An 18,074-nucleotide genomic window follows, 5' to 3' on the forward strand; every position below is an offset into this window, starting at 1 on the left:
ACCAGCACACCCAGTGTTACACCACTGTGATCACCAGGGCAGCCAGCAGTAACGAGAGTCATTGGGGCATCCAGGTATGCTCCATGATGACACTATTGTAGCCTCTGGGCCTGATTCCCCACTGCCCTGCAGCCTGTGCCATCCTTTGCATCTGTCCCAAGTGAGTGTAAAAAGGCTTCCCAGTCAGGGTGGTACGGTTTCATGCTCACTTTGTGCAGTGTGTACCTAGGGCAAACAGGCTGGCTGTGCTGGGAGGAGGGCTCGTGACTCCTGTTATGCATTCCCCCAACACCAGAGAAGGTACCATACCTTTCAGGGGCAAAATGCTTCCAGCCAGTGGCTTTCCAGCGGTGCACCTCCTCCCACCCCAGCACAGCTCAGCCTCAGGGGAGCATAAGAGAGTCCTCCCAGTACTGGAATGCAGCCACCTCTGGGGTGAACAGAGCCACTGTTGACCAGCATACTGATGTAGGAGCAATGGGTGAATCTCAAAAGGGTTGAAGTTCAGGTTCAGCTCAGTTTAGGGTAAACACTCTGGCTGCTTCTCTGAACTAGCCAAACTTTTTGATTTAAGTGCACATTGGTTAGGCAGGTAAGTGAACAACATCTCCTATTGAAACTGCAGGTGGGAATGTAAGGGCTTATCCACACAAACATTGATTATGCAGCAAGCTGGGGTGTAAATCTACCCTGCACTATCCTGCTGTGCACTAAGTGTCCATGTGGTCCCTGCTGATACGCACTAATGGTTCATTTGTGCACTTTGATTTACTCCCATTTCATCAAAGCGCACTAAGGAGCTGTTAATGCACATCAGCAGGGTCCACACAGACACTTAGTGTGCAGCAGGATAGTGCAGGGTAGATTTACACCCCAGCTTGCTATGAACTAAATGTTAGTGTAGACAAGCCCTGAGCAGGAATTGAATTATTCACATTGGAATATGGCCAGGAGACCAGGTTTAACACTAGAGTTGGTCCCAAACTACAGAACTTGGATTCTGATCTGAACTCAGATTTCTAACCTGCCGCAAGTTCAGAGGAATTTGGATTCAGGATTTTGATTTAGCCCATTCAGAGGGAGGGGTCAGCTACAAATCTGACCTTTTGCAGACTTTGGCAGGGGGCTAGATCTGGGGACTTTGCTCAGATTCATTTCCTGCCTTTATGAGATGTGCCATCGGGTGTTCAGTGGCCGCAGGTGTTCAGAACCTTGGTTTTACATCTCATCCCACAGATGCACTTGGAATGCTTCCCTGGGCAGGTCTGAAACCCAGTAGCTTCTGACTGTCCCCAGCTCAAAAAAAATCCAATCTAAATGCCTTACCCTGCATCAAAGACCTTCAGGTTTCAACTCTCCTCTCCCTTTGGACAGTGGAGTTCCCAGGCTGGTATCATACCTATTCTGGGACAGGAGAGCAGGAAAGGATTGCTACAGTCCAGGCAGTGGCCAGCAAGGAAATTTTCATGACTTGAGCATGGAAACGCCATCAAAGGACAGGAATTCTCCAGGGCACTGACATAGAGCTGTATCGCCCTCATGTGATCACAGATCAGATAGTTATACCCTGTAAGATAAAGCAAGACTACAGGTAAGGTGACCAGGAAAGGACTGACCTCTTGATCCAATATGGACTCTCTATGCATTTCTAAGGAGCCCAGCACAGTAATAGCTAGGGTGCAAGTTAAGAAGCACTTTATTCTATCTGCGAAGGACACATCAGGTACATTTTTCAAAAGTGCCTAAGCAATTTAGGTATCCAAGTCCCACTGAAAGTCAAGTCACTTAGGTGCTTTTGAAACTTTCATCCAAAATCCCCTCCACTCATCCTTTCCAGGGCAGCTGTGGACTAAGCAAAAGGCTGCAATTCAGGAGTCATAGGTATTAGCTCCCAGTTCTGCCTCTAACTCACTGTGTGACTGTGAGCAATTCACTTAGCCTCTCTGTGCCTCAGTTTCCCAATCTAGAAAATGATGCTACGGATACTCATCCTTCTTTATAAAGCGCTCTGAGACTTATGGATGGAGAGCCCTATATACAGTAAATTCTAAGGCCTAATCCACATTAGAAAAGGTTTGCCAGCAGAGCTGCACTGACAAGCCCTCTCAGTGTAGATGAAGCTTATACCAGAAGAAAAGGTTTTCTGCCATGATAGCTTATACTGGTTCCCCAAATGAAATAAGTGATACTGGCAAAATGACTTTTTTTGCGGGTAGAACTGCATTTACACTAGGGCTTTTGCTGGTATAGAAATATTTTAAAAAATCACCCCCTGGGTACAGGCAAAAGTTTCTAGTGGAAACCTGGCCGCAGTGTGCTTTGTGTTTCGGCTGTTATGTTGTTGCATACCATAGGTAGTGTTATCTGGTCATTCTTCTTCTCTGAATGCTGAGAGGCAGCTTGGGCAAGATGGGCCCATCTTGTATGATACTGTCATGCTATGGCTTGTCCTTTACACGTTTACTGTCCTGCTGTAATGTCTGCCATACCCCTGCCCTGGCTCAGGTGGGAATTGTTAGTCAAGCAGTAGCTTTACAGGCTGATCGATTGGAAGGAAGGGAACTTCCCTTGACAACTTGCTGTGAATCCTTCTCACCTAATGAGGTGAACCGGGGGCATCCAGGCTGGTCTTTGCCTCCATTGATGAAGTAATCAATATGGCCTACAGGAATCCGGATACCAAAACCTGAAAGGAGCAAAAAACCCCGCTGAGCTATTATTCCTGCTCCTTCTTCTCTAGGGAAACATTCTAGAGGAAGCTGCTATTTTCCATGTTCCAAGGTCCTAAGAACAGGATGTACCTAACAGTATCTGAGCTGGCCCCAGGCCCACACACAATATGCTGGTTTCTTCACCAGTCTAATGGAGGATTTCAGGTGTCTTGCCATCTGTTTGCACTGTACAGATTGCTCCATCCTTATGTATTGAAGCATGGAGGAGAATGTTCACCTGGGCCTTTGTTTTAATGGGACTTTAACACTGAAGGAAACTGAATGGGAGAAACCTTAATTTGGGAAATGATTCTCTGGTCACCTTTTTGCTGTTTTTCCTTTACTCTCTTTGCAGAGATCTGCAACTGAATTAGAAGTTGTTTCCCCCTCCCTCATGGGCTACCCTGCCTGATCCCCAGTGATGTCAGTGTCCTGGCTTTGTGATTTCATGGTGTGTTTCCCAGGAAATGACTATGAGGTCATCAGTCACCATTGTGACTTCATTGCAGGAGAAGATGATGGACTGTGATGAAGGGCAGGACTTTTTCCATGTTCTTGCCCTGCATAAGTATCTGTGAGAGGCAGTGATATGTAGTGGTTAGAGCACAGGAGCGGGCGTCAGGAGGCCTAGATTCCATGCCTGGCCCTGCCACTGATGCTCTCTGTATTTTTGGACACATCACTTAATGTCTCTGGGCATCAGTTTCCCCCTGCTGTAAAATGGAAATGATACTGACTTCCCTCCTGGGAGTTATGAAGCTTAATTCATAAATCTCTATAAAGAGCTTTGTGGTCTTCAGAGGGAAGGTGCTACAGAAAGGCAAAGCATTATTATTCTATAACATCTTTCACCTACATTGACCCCTAAGCGCTTTACAAAGGTTACTACGTCATTGTACTATCTCTGGGTCTGATTCTGCTGTTGCTTACACCAGAATAAATGTGAAGTAACTCCCCTGAAGTCAGTGGAAGGAGGAGGAGGCCCTACATACTCACAGGAATCACTGGGAATGTTCAACAGAGCCCATCAGCACAGCATAATAGTTTAGGACCGGAAGTGAAGGAGAATATTGAATTGAAATCTCCAGGGGCATTTTGGGAGCAGTATGTAATGACCAGAGATGACAGAAGGCGAGGACAGTGGGTCTTGCACCCCAACCTTTGCAAAAGCTGCCAGGGAATCTATAATGGCAATATATTGTCAGGGCCTCAGGTTGCTCGGGAATTGAAAGTGAACCTTCTCTCCTGCCCAACCTTGGAGGAGCTGGACTGATTAGTTTCAGCAGAAACAATCTTCTCCTGGCAAAACCAGGAGCTATGCTGAGATGGTCCCAGCAGAAGCTCTCTCTGTGTGTTCCTCCATCTGACTTCCTGCCCATTCATTGATTCTGCTACTTTCAGATGCTGGGGATGAAGAGAGGCAAAGGGAGGAGCAGTATTTGAGAATTGTTTGACATTGTCTGTGTCTACACTGGGGACATTTACAATGTAATTCTCAGGGGTGCTATTGTTGGTGGGGCTTCTAGTAGAGACAAAGCTCTCATGGCCAGATTTATTTTTACTATCATTTGAGTTAAGCCTTCTGGAAAGCAAATCTAACCAAAGCACATCCACATCCTACTGTGAGACTTGAGCCTATTATCTTCTGACCTAGAAGGAAGAGCCACCGAGGGCCAGATTAACCCAACTCTGGGTCCCAGGCAAGCATACACTTTCTGGGCCCCTATCTTCTAATAACAAACAGTGCTATAGTCTGCTCACCTCAGCCGGGCTGGCCATGCTGTAGATCTGCCAGGACTGGCTACTCGTCTTGCCGCTGCTTGGGGCACTGCTCACCGTGACTGAGGGGCAGCCAGGCCAAACTTGAGGGGGACTGCAACCTGGTGCACCAGGTTGCAATGCCACTCACTCAAGTGAGTGAAGTTCTTTCAGTTTGCACACAAATTTGCATTGGTAAAAAAATCACCTCCCTCCTGCCCCCTCCCCCAAAATGTGGGCCCTGGGCGGGTGCCTGGTTTGCCTATGTGTGAATCTGGCCTTGGAGTTAGCTGCTGGGCCACACTGACAGCTATACACTAACCACGTTCCTGGGCATTAATGATGATGGCAGGGAGGGGAGAAGCAGTGGGCTGAAAGGAATAGAAACCAGATTACTGTCTGTATCGGTGTGAATGGCTTCCACAAAGAGAGCATCTCCAGGATCCAGGCGCTCCTCACGGCCGGCTTTTGTGTACTTGGGCCCCGCAGGATCCAGCCCTGTACCAAGATAGAACTAAAGTCTTAACAGCAGACACACTGCCACCCTCTTCCCCCTAAGAGCGCCAGTGCAGACTCTGGAACCAGCCTTGGGTTGGAAGAGTTTAGGTTAGCATCAAGAAATCCAGATGCTGATCCAAATGTCTTAAGGCTGCAAATGGGAACAGGAAATTGGATATAATTTCTGGTATGCTTGTGAAATCACAGGGTGGGAATGAGTGGGGAAAGGGAATTGCCAGAAGGTATTGATGCCTGTAATTTACCTGGCAGAGGTAAAAGGGGAGAGAAGGAAGACATATATTGAGCTACTGTTACCAGTTAAAGGTTCAGAAAGGGCAGAAGGCCTTGAATGTGAGGTTGGTGAGCATGTAATTACTGGGGAGGAAAATGATGCTACTTTTATAGGCCTGGCGAGGATGTAAATAATAATGTTACTGTTGAAAGTGAATCTCAAAATGCTTATGAGGAAACAGAGGAAGAGCAATGCCAATTTCCCCTTCTGCTAAATAATTTGGGCCATAACATATACACAGAACTAATATCAGACTAAACTAATAATCATAATGCACATATTTTTTAAAATGTAGAGGAAGAGGATTGTGGTGCAGGTAGCTAGACAGACTGTCTTGTATGTAATGCACCTCTGAGTGTAAAGTGTGCCCTGTGACTGAGCTAGCTCAACATGGTAGCTCTACAGAGTGAGTCACACACACTGTGCTCTCTCTCTCCTGGGAGCTGTACTGTTGTTCCTGCTTGTTGTTGTTCTTCCTTAATCGGAAATAAAAGCTATTCACTTGAAAGCATGTCTTCTGTTCTTTTTGTATTGGAAACATAGGAGTGATCTTTGTGCTGCGGGGCCAGCAAGAACCATCTGACGCAAGCTTTTTTGTGGTTCTCCTGGTACCAACCAGGTCCAATTAGGCTTCCCAGCCAGGACATTTTCCCTCTAAGATGGTACAAGCTCTGAGCTGAAAGGGTCAGCTCTTCATAATTCATTCCTATTGCTCTCAGTCACACACAATCCTTTGGTATTGGTCTGAACATACAAAACTATTCTCAAGCATTAACACTTTGATTCCCATGGGGTCTAGATTTCCCATCGTTAACTGACGCTGCAGTGACAACTGGTCTCCACCCACCAAGTAAGTGGTGTGAATTCTATTATTTGACTGTGTGTGAAAATATTACGGGCTCTTCACAGTCTGAACAGTGAGTCCTGCAAGTGGAAATCCTGTGCTCATCAGAGGGTTGCTGGCCATTATTCCAAGAAAAAACATTCCTGAACCGCTCTGTAGCTCAGAAGTACCCACAAGCCCAAGACTTCTCAGCTAAAGGACCATTATCATCAACCTTGACATGCTCTTTCTGTCCTCACAATTCAGGGCCATTGGGAGAATCCTGGACCCAATGTTACAATACCTGTAATCCTTCCCAGCTGGCCTCCATGGAACTGCCCCACCAGACCTGCAACATGTGCTCCAAGGCTCACCCCAATGAGGTGGATAGATGTCCTTGACACTCCGAGTTTCTGAGGAGTTGATAATAATAGTTAGTACTTTTCATCCCAGGGTCTCAAAGCACTTTTCAGAGATGAGTCTCTATTATTTACCCCCATTTTACAGATAGGAAAACAGAGGCACAGGGAAATGTGATCTACACAGTCACACAGCAGATCAGTGGCAAAGCCTAGTTTGCTGACCCCCCGTCCTGTGCACTGCTCCTGGGCTGCACAGCTTCTCTCAGTGCATAGGGTGGGTAACCAGAAAGAAATGAAGAGTGGTGGATATTATCCTTACTTAGTTCTTTCTGACATATTGATCACGGACACAAGATCACTCCAAGTCAGAGTGGTCATCTCCTCCAGCCCCCTTCATGTTCCCTCCCCTTGGGCTATCTTCACTCTGGAGCACTTCCCTAGGAACCTCCTAGTTGGGTGACACTGCCCCATCACCTGGATGTCCCTTCAGCAGGAACAAGAAGGACAAGGTCTCTCTCATGGCTTCGTCAACTCCCCACCCCATGCTGATGTTGTTTTCTCTCATTTCATTGGTTTTAGTTGCATAGGTTAGATTCTATTGACTTGAATGGGACTAAAGCACTTACTTCAGTGTTTTCTGAATAAGGGTCAATATGATGTGATATGATACCATGTGCCCTAGTTAAATACAATGGAATGCAACAGGGCAACACATTCTGAGGCAATACAGTATAATGGGACAGGACACAACACATTTATCCTACCACCTCGGCTTTGATAGTGTTTGAGACCCACTTTTCACAGGTGTAAACAATGACACAAGGGGAAAGCAATGGAGGATCAAGGCCTGTACCTGCAATATGTGAGGATACAATACTGTGCGGGGCCTGTGATATAGACAGGACAATGCAGTATGGTACAATGCAATATAGTGAAACACAATGCTAGGCACTACAGTATGTGACAATGCTATACAATAGGGTAAATGAGAGGGGGCAAGAGATGGAGAAAGGCAGTATCCTTAGTACACAGACCCATGGAGTGATGGGTTGGAGCAGCAGATGACAGCTCAGTGCACAGCTGGGCTGTGATACTCAGGAGGAAGAGGATCTGGGTATCTGGGAAGACGGAGAGTCTATTTGGCCACTGCAGTGAGCTTATTATGGAATAAACAGCAGAGGTCAGAGTGGAAGCTACTGTCTGGGTTGGTTTGCATTCGCACCTGTTTCTGTCCCTTGGTCATGCTCCTCCCACTCAGACATTCATTTCCACCTACCAGCAACTTGCTGATGAAAAGAGAGATCTTTATGCTCAGCTCTATGACATTTTCCACAGCACCAGGGTAGGTTCTTGTAGCTCCATTAACCCAGTCAACTGCGACCACATTCACCTTGGCAGCTCGGAATAATGCACCCATGAGTCCATTGATCCAGGAGGGCTTTTTGCCCAGTGCTCTGGTGAGTCATCAGAAATAAATATGTCAGATGCCTTCCAAAATGGGGCGCACACACATGCAGACTTCCCCTCTGGGGTGGGGTCTCAAAATCTCCCTGCTGGGACTGCCATACAGTAGGTGAAAGTTTTGTCTACTATCAGACAGCCCCAAACAGTCTTCCTTCACTGCAGTTCACAGACTGTTTTCACCTATAGCCATCCTGTCCATTATGAGTCAGAAAGAAATCAGACATTTACATGACCAAAACTAACACCTGCAGTGACAACAGCTCGAGTGAAATTGCCAGAGGTATCAGTCTTGCTGTAGTGCTTAAGCTGATCACCAGCTGAGGTCAAGAAGAAATTTCCTTCCATAGAGAGAGTATAGTCTAGTGAACAGAGTAGAGGTCTAGGCACCAGGAGCTCCTAGTCCCAGCTCTGCTACCAGCTGGTTAAGAGACCTTGGGCAAGTCGCATAGGCCCAGATTTTGAAAGGCATTTAGCTCTGGAACACCAAATTGATTTAGAAGTCTAAATCCCATTCTTAAAAGGGATTTAGGCACTTAAGAGCCAAAATCCTGTCAATTGTCCTTGGTATTTGGATTTTGGCTGCCAAGTGCCTAAATCCCTTTTAAAATGAGGTTTAGTCTCCTAAATCACTTGGGCATTACAATGCTGAGTGCAGCGATGCCTAAATACCTTGAAAAATTTGGGCTTTAATCTCTCTGTGTCACAATACCTCTTCCATAAAATGATATGTATTTACCTCTGCGTGTATTTTATTTATTCATTTCATTTTATAATATCTCACCCTTCATGGAAATTAAACTAACATGATTTAAAATCGACTATGGGCTGGCTGATGCTCCCACAATAAAACAAACCCACCAAATGGCCACAGCTTTAAAAACTCTGGCTCAAACTCCCTGCCTCCATGATGAGAAGAAGAAAGGTGGGTTTGGCAGGCTTCCTAGTAGGTTAAGAAATTCAGGCACTGAATGGCTGGGGGGAAAAGAGGGAGAAAACTCCAAAGCAAAGACTCTTAATGAAGAAAAATAGTAAAAAGACAGGGGGAAAGACTGAATTTTGGGAGTGGGTGGGGGGATATCCCTGGTTTTTTAAACCTGTGGAAATTTGAAATTTTAACATTTAATTGAAATGTTGAAATTTGAAGTATTTTGACCAGCTCTGCAGCTCGTCTCAAGATGAGGGTGAATTAAAGTCACAAAAAGTATATTAACATTTTCTCCTTTTTTTTTTGGTTGGAATTAGAAATGTTGACTAGATTTTTCACTGACATTTTGAAATTCAGCTCTTTTGACATGGAATATCTTCCCCTCCAAATTAAGCACATTGCCTGATTATGGATTATAAACTCTTTGGGGCAGGGAATATCATTTCATTCTAGGTTTGTGCCGTGCCTACCATCCGGGGGTTCTGGTCCATGACGAAGGCTCCGAGATGCTATGGTAATACAAATAATAAATAATAATAATAATTGCTGAGGTATGCCATGAGGAGAGAGAAGGAGATCTCTGAGGTAGCTGGGACTGAAAGTGTCCAGCTCGGTTTATGCTTACGTGAAGCCATGAATTATTATCTTGGTGTCCAGGCTAGTATTGAAGCTGGAGTTCTTGATGCCATCGCCAGGTGATATCAGCTGCCCACAGCTGGGGTTTGAGGAGGTGAACAGAAGAAACTGGACCTTAAGTTTCATGCCCTGTAAGAAGCTTGCAGTCTGAAAGTCAGAGCAGGGCTGCGCTGGGACATAGGTCTCATGCCCTGCAGTGAGAAAGAAACAAAAACATACATGCCTAGTCTGTGTATGCCCACTGGGAAAGAGCAAATGGAGGGGAGGGGGATGAGGGCTTGTAGTTAGGGCACTGCACTGAGACATTGGAGAGTGGGGTACAATTCTTCACTCTACCACAGCCTTCCAGTGTGATCTTCAGCAGGTCACTTAATTTTTCTGTGTCTCCTTTTCCCACGTAAAATGAGGATAGTACTCTTGTGGCGCTGAGGCCTGTTGATGTTTCACTACTGTGTGTCAGCAACTCATCAGTCCTGACTTACTCACTGCACCTAACACACTGTTGTCATAATCTATCGTATACAAACTGACAACATGCTGGTCCCAAAAATCATTGCGTGGTATATACACAAGGATGTACAGAGAGTTATAAATATGTGCTGGAATTATGTTCTTAAAATGTGCTTGCCAATAATACATAAGTCCAGTCTGCCCTAGACAAAAAAGTGTATATTTGCTTTTCTGACCAGCCAGGCAGAGACAATGAAGGTACATCTACATAAAAGGTAAACAGAGCTGACAAGTGGGGGAGAAAACAGCCTGGTGTCTACACCCCAGCAAGAAAGAGAAACTTCATCTGGGCTTCCTCTTCAAGAATACATTTCAAAGGTTTACTAGACTATGGCAAGAGGGGGAGAGAACCACTAATTTAAGTTATCCTTCACCTGAGGAGACAAAGAAACCAAGCACTTTGAGATCTGAGAAGGGTCCTGGCTAAAAAAACTGGTCAGCCAGACTGGAAGAAAGATGGGTGAGAAAAACTTCTTTGAACAAAGGACTCTAGCTTATTAAGTTAGATCGACGTCTTAGAAGCGTATTCTTACTTTTGTTGTTTGTAACCATTTCTAGCTTTATTCCTTATACTTGGTATCACTTAACCCAATATCCTTTTATTAATAAACGTACCTCTTTTTTTTTTTACTATAAATCATCTCCGTGCTTTAGTTGAAGTGGAAGGTTTGTCAACACCAGTTGAGTTAATCAGCTGCCGTATACGGTCTCTTTTCAAGGAGCAGTGAACTATATAAAGTTCTGTGAGTGCTACAGCCAGAGGGGCTGAGCACTGTGGATAGATGTCTCTGGGGAACTCGGGAATTGGGGTTCACTGATTGTTACCTGCTAGGCAAGGCTTGGACTGGCAGGGTAATAAAGAGTTTGCTGGCAAGACAGACAAGCTGGTGTGGCAGGGATCTGACACACGCAGCTCAGCCGCAGCAAAGCTCTCATTTGCTGAGGCTGGGAGGAGTAACAGTGTTTCTTAGGCTTGGAAACCCCAGCAGATAGATCAACTAGAGTGTAACTATTCAGATTGGGATGTTTTGAGGGCAGGGACAGCCTTTTGCTCCGTGTTTGTACAGCACGTGAGCCTATGAAGTTCTGATCATGAATCACTGGCTTCAGAAAGGCTCAGACTGTTGACATATCTCTGTGAAGCACATGCCCACTCTGGTCTGTGTAATTCTTGCGTGTGTTTTTCCATCTCCACCCTCCAGCATACCTGGCTACTCTCTCTTAGTCACTGGAGATCTAGAGATGGCTCTCTGCAGATCCTATCAGCAACACAGTGAGCACCAGCAAGAGAGGATCACTCAAGAGCAAAGGAAGGTCCCTCTTCAGTCTCTTAAGGCAGAGCTCCCAGCCCCCACCTCCATGACAACACATCTGCTACAGTGCCCCAAATGGATGTTTATTCTCTGTGCTGCATTTGTCATTCTGAAAGCAGTATAAGCTCCCTGTCAACATAGGCTGTTATATTGGTCTAATTAGAGTGGTATAATTATGCTGGTGTAGTTAGGCTGGTAAATTTCCCCATGTAAACAAGGCCTTAGTGTTTTGTTTAGTCCGTCACCATAGTATGCAATCTGCCAGGTATATTGTGACGTTAAATGTATTATTATTTGTAAAGTGCTTTAAAATCTTTGCATGGAGAACACTACAGAAATGCTATGTTTTTATATGCTCAGTGACACTTTTACATGTATGCATATATTGTGCAGAAATGACATAGGTGACAATTTGAAAATGTGCCCTTTAGGTCATATTCATCCTTGGTGCAACTGTGGTGCTCTGTACCTCGGGGAAGCACTCAGCACCCCCATGTTCATCCTTATAAAATGATTGTGTGGTATCCAATGCAAAGTTTGTCATGTCTGGTGTCTTTGGAAGGCTCATGATGCACTGAACATTGTTGTTGTAGTAATGTCATAGGTTGTAATTTCATGTATATAGTTATGAGGCTGAAAATGTGTCCTCATGGCTTAAAACAAGCCCAGGCAAAACTCTCCAGGAACAGAGGGGCAGTTCACACCTCATCAGGACATGTATGAGACAAACCCAGCCCAGCCTGACAGGAACAACGTACACTGGCCTAACCAGCAACAAAGGATCTGTTGGACTCTCGTGTGAGTCACCCCCCTTCCCTTGGTCAGTTTGGAACTATGATGAGGTAATGCTCACCTGACTCTGAAGGGGGGGGGTCAAAGCCAAGAGGGAAGAAAGAACATGATAAAATGGAGAGATGTTTGCCATGCTCTCTCTCTTCCACCTCCGTCTACAGACACCCACCAAGCAACTGAAGCTCTGATCAAAGGGGAGAGCCTGGTTGAAGGGCAACCAGTCAGACTGTGGTGAGACGTATCTAAGTTTGTAAGGGCAGTGAAAGTGTTAAGATCAGCTTAGAATGCGTTTTGCATTTCGTTTGACCAAATCTGACTTCTTGTGCTTTGACTTATAATTACTTAAAATCTATCTTTTGTAGTTAATAAATTTGTTTGTTTATTCTACCTGAAGCAGTGCGTTTGGTTTGAAGCATGTCAGAGACTCCCCTTGGGATAACAAGCCTGGTGCATATCAATTTCTTTGTTAAATTGACGAACTCTTATAAGCTTGCAGCGTCCAGCGGACATAACTGGACACTGCAAGACAGAGGTTTCTAGGGTTGTGTCTGGGGCCAGAGATATTGGCTAGTGTCATTCGGTTGCACAATCCAAGCAGCGGCTGGCCAAAAGTGCTCACTCGTGTAGCTTGCATGCCAGAAGCTGTGCGTGAACAGCCCGGGAGTGGGGGTTCTCTGAGCAGAGCAGGGTAAGGCTGGCTCCCAGAGTTGAGGATTGGAGTGACCTAGCAGATCAACGGTCCAGATAACACCAGGGGAATGTCACAGAACCCCACTGAAAAGCTTGACTCTTCTCCATGCTCATTCTCTCTCCACTACACCCTAAACTTTCTTTCCTTCTCTAAACAACCTTGAAGCCATGTTTAAAACAGAAACAAGAACTCCCCTTATAAATCACTCATTATCATAGAATCATAGAATATTAGGGTTGGAAGAACCTCAGGAGGCCATCTAGTCCAAGCCCCTGCTCAAAGCAGGACCAACACCAACTAAATCATCCCAGCCAGGGCTTTGTCAAGCCTAACCTTAAAAATCTCCAAGGATGGAGATTCCACCACCTCCCTAGGTAACCCATTCCAGTGCTTCACCACCCTCCTAGTGAAATAGTGTTTCCTAATATCTAACCTAGACCTCACCCACTGCAACTTGAGACCACTGGTTCTTGTTCTGTCATCTGCCACCACTGAGAACAGCCGAGCTCCATTCTCTTTGGAACCCTCTTTCAGGTAGTTGAAGGCTGCTATCAAATCCCCCCTCACTCTTCTCTTCTGCAGACTAAATAACCCCAGTTCCCTCAGCCTCTTCTCGTAAGTCATGTGCCCCAGCCCCCTAATCATTTTTGTTGCCCTCTGCTGGATTCTCTCCAATTTGTCCCCATCCCTTCTGTAATGTGGGGACCAAAACTGGATGCAATACTGCAGGTGTGGCCTCACCAGTGCCGAAAAGAGGGGAATAATCACTTCGCTTGATCTGCTGGCAATGCTCCTACTAATACAGCCCAATATGCCGTTGGCCCTTGTAGCGCGGCAGCGACACACAAACACGGCGCCTCCCGCTGGTTGTCCTGGGAATTAGCTCTCCAGCCTTTGGAGCACCCTCTGCTGGCCGATGTCCCGCTTGCCGCTGCCCCCCCGTGTCCCTCCCGGACCCGCTGCCCCTTTACCCAGGGGTTATGCCCACTGCAGCAACCCACAATCTGGGTCTCCCTACTCAGGGGAACCCTCAACCCCATAGCCCCACCTCGCCTCAGTCTGTGGCTACTGCCAGTCACCATCTAGCCCCCGCTCACTGGGGCGGACTGCAGTATAAAAGCCACTCATCACAGGCAAGGGAGTTTGGACCTGCTGCCTCTGCCTACCCTTGACTGCCCCTCTGCAACCCCAGTATCTTTCTGGCCTTTATCAAGTTTCCAGGCTGGAGCTCCCCAGCTCCTCTAGCCTTTCCCCAGCCCTGCTCCACTCAGGTACCCTGTTCAGCTCCCAGGAGCCAGGCCCATCTCTCTCAACAAGCTAGAGAAAGACTCTGTCTTAACTCCAGCCTACCAGCCCCTTTATAGGGCCAGCTGTGGCCTGATTGGGGTGTGGCCCCAGCTGAGGCTGTTTCCCCAGTCAGCCTACGTTCTCTACCACAGCCCTCTCCCAGGGCTGTTTTCAGCCCATCAGGGCAGGAGTGGGGGTTATTGCCCCGCTACAGCCTTCTTGGCAACAAGGGCACACTGTTGACTCATATCCAGCTTATCATCCACTGTAATCCCCAGGTCCTTTTCCGCAGAACTGCTGCTTAGCCAGTCGGTCCCCAGCCTGTAGCAGTGCATGGGATTCTTCCTTCCTAAGTACACGACTCTGCATTTGTCATTGTTGAACCTCATCAGATTTCTTTTGGCCCAATCCTCCAATTTGTCTAGGTCACTCTGAACCCTATTCCTACTCTCCAGTGTATCTACCTCTCGCCCCCCACCCCCCAGCTTAGTATCATCTGCGAACTTGCTGAGGTGCAATTCATCCCATCATCCAGATCATTAATAAAGCTGTTGAACAAAACTGGCCCCAGGAGCCATTGATCACTACCCGTTGAGCCCGACAATCTAGCCAGCTTTCTATCCACCTTATAGTCCATTCATTCAATCCATACTTCTTTAATTTGCTGGCAAGAATACTGTGGGAGACCATATCAAAAACTTTGCTAAAGTCAAGATATATCACATCCGCCACTTTCCCCTCATCGGCAGAGCCAGTTATCTCATCACAGAAGGCAATCAGGTTGGTCAGGCATGACTTGCCCTTGGTGAATCCATGTTGACTTGTTCTTGATCACCTTAATCCCCTCCAAGTGCTTCAAAATGCTATCCCAACTGAGGACACTATAAAAATATCCTGTAGGGACCATTACTGAATGTTGCAAGGAACTGAGAGTGAAGGGACTCAGGGCCCACGTTTCCCACTGCAGGATATGAGAACCTCCCACTGAAATCTATTTGGGACTTACCCATGCCTGTGTGGACGGGGAAAGGAGAACTGGGCCCAGGGGTTGCATTTCTGACTGCGAGTGATCAATGGTATGGTTGAAAGGACAGTCCTGTGCCTTCCATGAACAGCAATTGGCAGCAAATGAGGGAAGGAGCAGGGAGTTACGCTGTAGGAAGTGCAGGTTCCATGGGATTTTAGCATAAGAGAACAGTTTTTCAGTGATTTTTTTTAAACCAACCATAGGGTCCCATATCTTCTTTCAGATCAGACATGCTCCATTTTCAAGATCGAAGTCGGTTTTCTAATTTACCAAGCCTGCCAAACTGAACATCCCATCTAGCACTTTCTACCTCATACTTAACTACTGCTAATAAAGATTTTGCAGTGTAAACTTAGTTGATCGTTGGGTTGCTGTAATTACTTTTGTAAAGCCAAGTTGGTGGACCTGCCTCACAGACACGTGTGGTGGAACCAATATGTGGGGTAAGAAAGGGTCATTTCTACAATCACTTTTCTTACCAAAACTCACTTGGCTCTAGCAGGGACCTGATATACATGTTGGATTGTGTAGTGTAGGGACCATCAGTTGAATTCACTGCCAGAATCTACATCTGTCAAATCTTCCAATTCCTTGCCCACCACCTCTGGCACATGAGCCTCCACCAGTACCCTCCTTACCTGCACATGCTGAGCTGAGCAACAAGACAGCAGCAAGAACAAAGAGAGGCTTCTTCCTGGGATCATCAGCGTTCTTCCTGGTCAATCTTCCCATGCTGTAATCCACAAGGCCTTCACCAGAGGCGAGGGAAAAGCAAGCCCTCTGCAACAGGAGCCTTCTGAGCAGGTTGGTTCTGTTAATGTTTAATACAGCCTGTGTTTTTTTTGGAAAAACGTGGGAGCCCTTGCTTGATTATTGGCCAAAGTCACAGCAACAGGCATAGAACATTATTGATTCTCACATAAAGGACATTGAACCCATTCCCCTCTCCAAACAAAGTCAGAAGTCAATTACTGGCATAGAATCATAGAATATCAGGGTTGGAAGGGACCTCAGGAGATCATCTAGTCCAACCCCCTGCTCAAAGTAGGACCAATCCCCAGACAGATTTTTTTTTTTACCCCAGTTCCCTAAATGGCCCCCTCAAGGAGGGAACTCACAACCCTGAATTTAGCAGGCCAATGCTCAAACCACTGAGCTATCCCTCCACCCGACATGGCATGATTAACACAAGCTCAGTTCCTGTCATTGTAATAATGATATACTTCTATAGCCCTTCCATCCAAAGTCCATTCAACTGTTAATGAATTAAAGCCCCAAAGCTCCCTGGTAAGGTATGGAAATATTGTCATCTTCATCTTATGGAGAGCGATGAAAATCAGTTATTGGTTGGTAGCCTGAGATCACATATACTCAGCCCCCGGAGCCAGCCCAGTGAAAATGAGCAAGGGAGTGAGGGTGGGGAGAGTAAGCGACAGAGGAAGGGGAGGATGGAGTGAGCAGGGCCGGGGCCTCTGAGAGGGGACAGGGCATGGGCAGGGCCTCGGGGAGGGGCAGGCAGGGGGTGGGGCAAGGGTGTTCGGATTTGTGCAAGTAGAAAGTTGGCAACCCTATCTGCAGATTAGGCCACTTACCTAGAATTCTATAATCTAAAGCAGTGGTTTTCAAAAAAAAATTCTGGCGACCCAGTTGAAAAAAATTGTTGATGCCCGCGACCCACCGGAGCTGGGGATGAGGGGCTTAGGGTGCAGGAGGGGGCTCCAGGTTTGGGGTTGCTCAGGGCTGGGGCAGGGGATTGGGGTGCAGGAGGGGGTCAGGGCTCTGGACTGGGGGTTCAGACTCTGGGGTGGGGCTGGGGATGAGGGGCTTGGGGTGCAGGAAGGGGCTCCGCATTGGAGGGGGCTCAGGGCTGGGGTAGGGAATTGGTGCTCGGGCTTACCTCAGGCGGCTTCCAGTCAGCAGCGCAGCGGGGGTGCAGAAGCCGGCTTCCTACCTGTTCTGGCACCACAGTCCAAGCTGCACCCCGGAAGTGGCCAGCAACAGGTCCGGCTCCTAGGCAGAGGCGCACAAACGGCTCCGCGCGGCTCTTGCCCACAGGTACCGCCTCCCCAGCTCCCACTGGAGCTCAGTGCTCAGGGCGGGTCAGCACATGGAGCCCCATGGCCTCCCCACCTAGGAGCTGGATCTACTGCTGGCCACTTCGCGGGGCGCAGTGTGGTGTCAGAACAGGTAGGGATTAGCCTGCCTTAGCCTGACTTTTAATGGCCTGGCCGGCGGTGCTGACCAGAGCCGCCGTGATCCAGTGCCTTCCATTCCATAACCCAGTACTGGGTCATGACCCACAGTTTGAAAACCACTGATCTAAAGCCAGGCATCTAAAATTCAAAAATGTTGGTGTAAGTGACTTTACAATGTTGCATAGCAAATTAGGGGAAGAACATTATTGGGCTCAATACAGGGTAACTGGGTAAAACTTGATAGCCTGAGATACAGAGGAAGTGAGACCTTAAACTCTATGAATCTATGAAACTCACATTAGAAACCAGGACTTCCTGTTCCCCAGCCCCCCTTCACCGCTTCAGTCACTAGACCGTACTGCCTCTCAAAATAAGGCAGTGGCAAAGTTTTTACTTTAACGAGACCACTCCTGCTTGCTTTACACGCATAGCCCCACAGATTTCAGTGTGATTGTTGATGAGAAAGGATATGAGTGAAGCTTGCAGGATCATGCTCCAAACTATTAAACTGATCTCATAAATTTAAAATATAGTCTCCATAGCAACAGTATGGGTGTATCAACACTGTGTTTATTCCTTATAATAGAACAGAACAGACCACAAGAAGGAAACTAATGAACTTTTCCTTCCTTTTTCAGTTGAAACCAAGATAACTAAACCTTCTTTTTAGCAGGATTCATTAGTTAATATTTATCAAGTGCTTTGAAAATATATAGCACTATATCATAAGTGCTGAGGATTAGTATTACAACATTATGTTAATACAAACCTACAGGTAAAATGCACGGAA

The 18,074-nt window shown here is 46.6% G+C and overlaps 1 protein-coding gene across 1 annotated transcript in view; it reads right to left on the minus strand.

Moving 5' to 3' along the window:
• The window catches only part of PLA1A (phospholipase A1 member A), a 22,518-nt gene extending 6,602 nt beyond the window's left edge, over nt 1-15,916 (minus strand). The window contains exons 1-7 of the mRNA XM_024111359.3: nt 15,728-15,916; nt 9,459-9,660; nt 7,721-7,898; nt 6,387-6,495; nt 4,866-4,967; nt 2,597-2,686; nt 1,400-1,567 (exon numbers count right to left, since the gene is read on the minus strand). Of these exons, the coding sequence (XP_023967127.3) occupies nt 1,400-1,567; nt 2,597-2,686; nt 4,866-4,967; nt 6,387-6,495; nt 7,721-7,898; nt 9,459-9,660; nt 15,728-15,821 (943 nt within the window). The 5' untranslated portion in view covers nt 15,822-15,916. The remainder of the gene's footprint in view (nt 1-1,399; nt 1,568-2,596; nt 2,687-4,865; nt 4,968-6,386; nt 6,496-7,720; nt 7,899-9,458; nt 9,661-15,727) is intronic.
• Nucleotides 15,917-18,074: the final 2,158 nt, after the last annotated feature.

Source organism: Chrysemys picta, chromosome 1, assembly GCF_011386835.1.
Source record: "Chrysemys picta bellii isolate R12L10 chromosome 1, ASM1138683v2, whole genome shotgun sequence".
NCBI lineage: Eukaryota > Metazoa > Chordata > Testudines > Emydidae > Chrysemys > Chrysemys picta.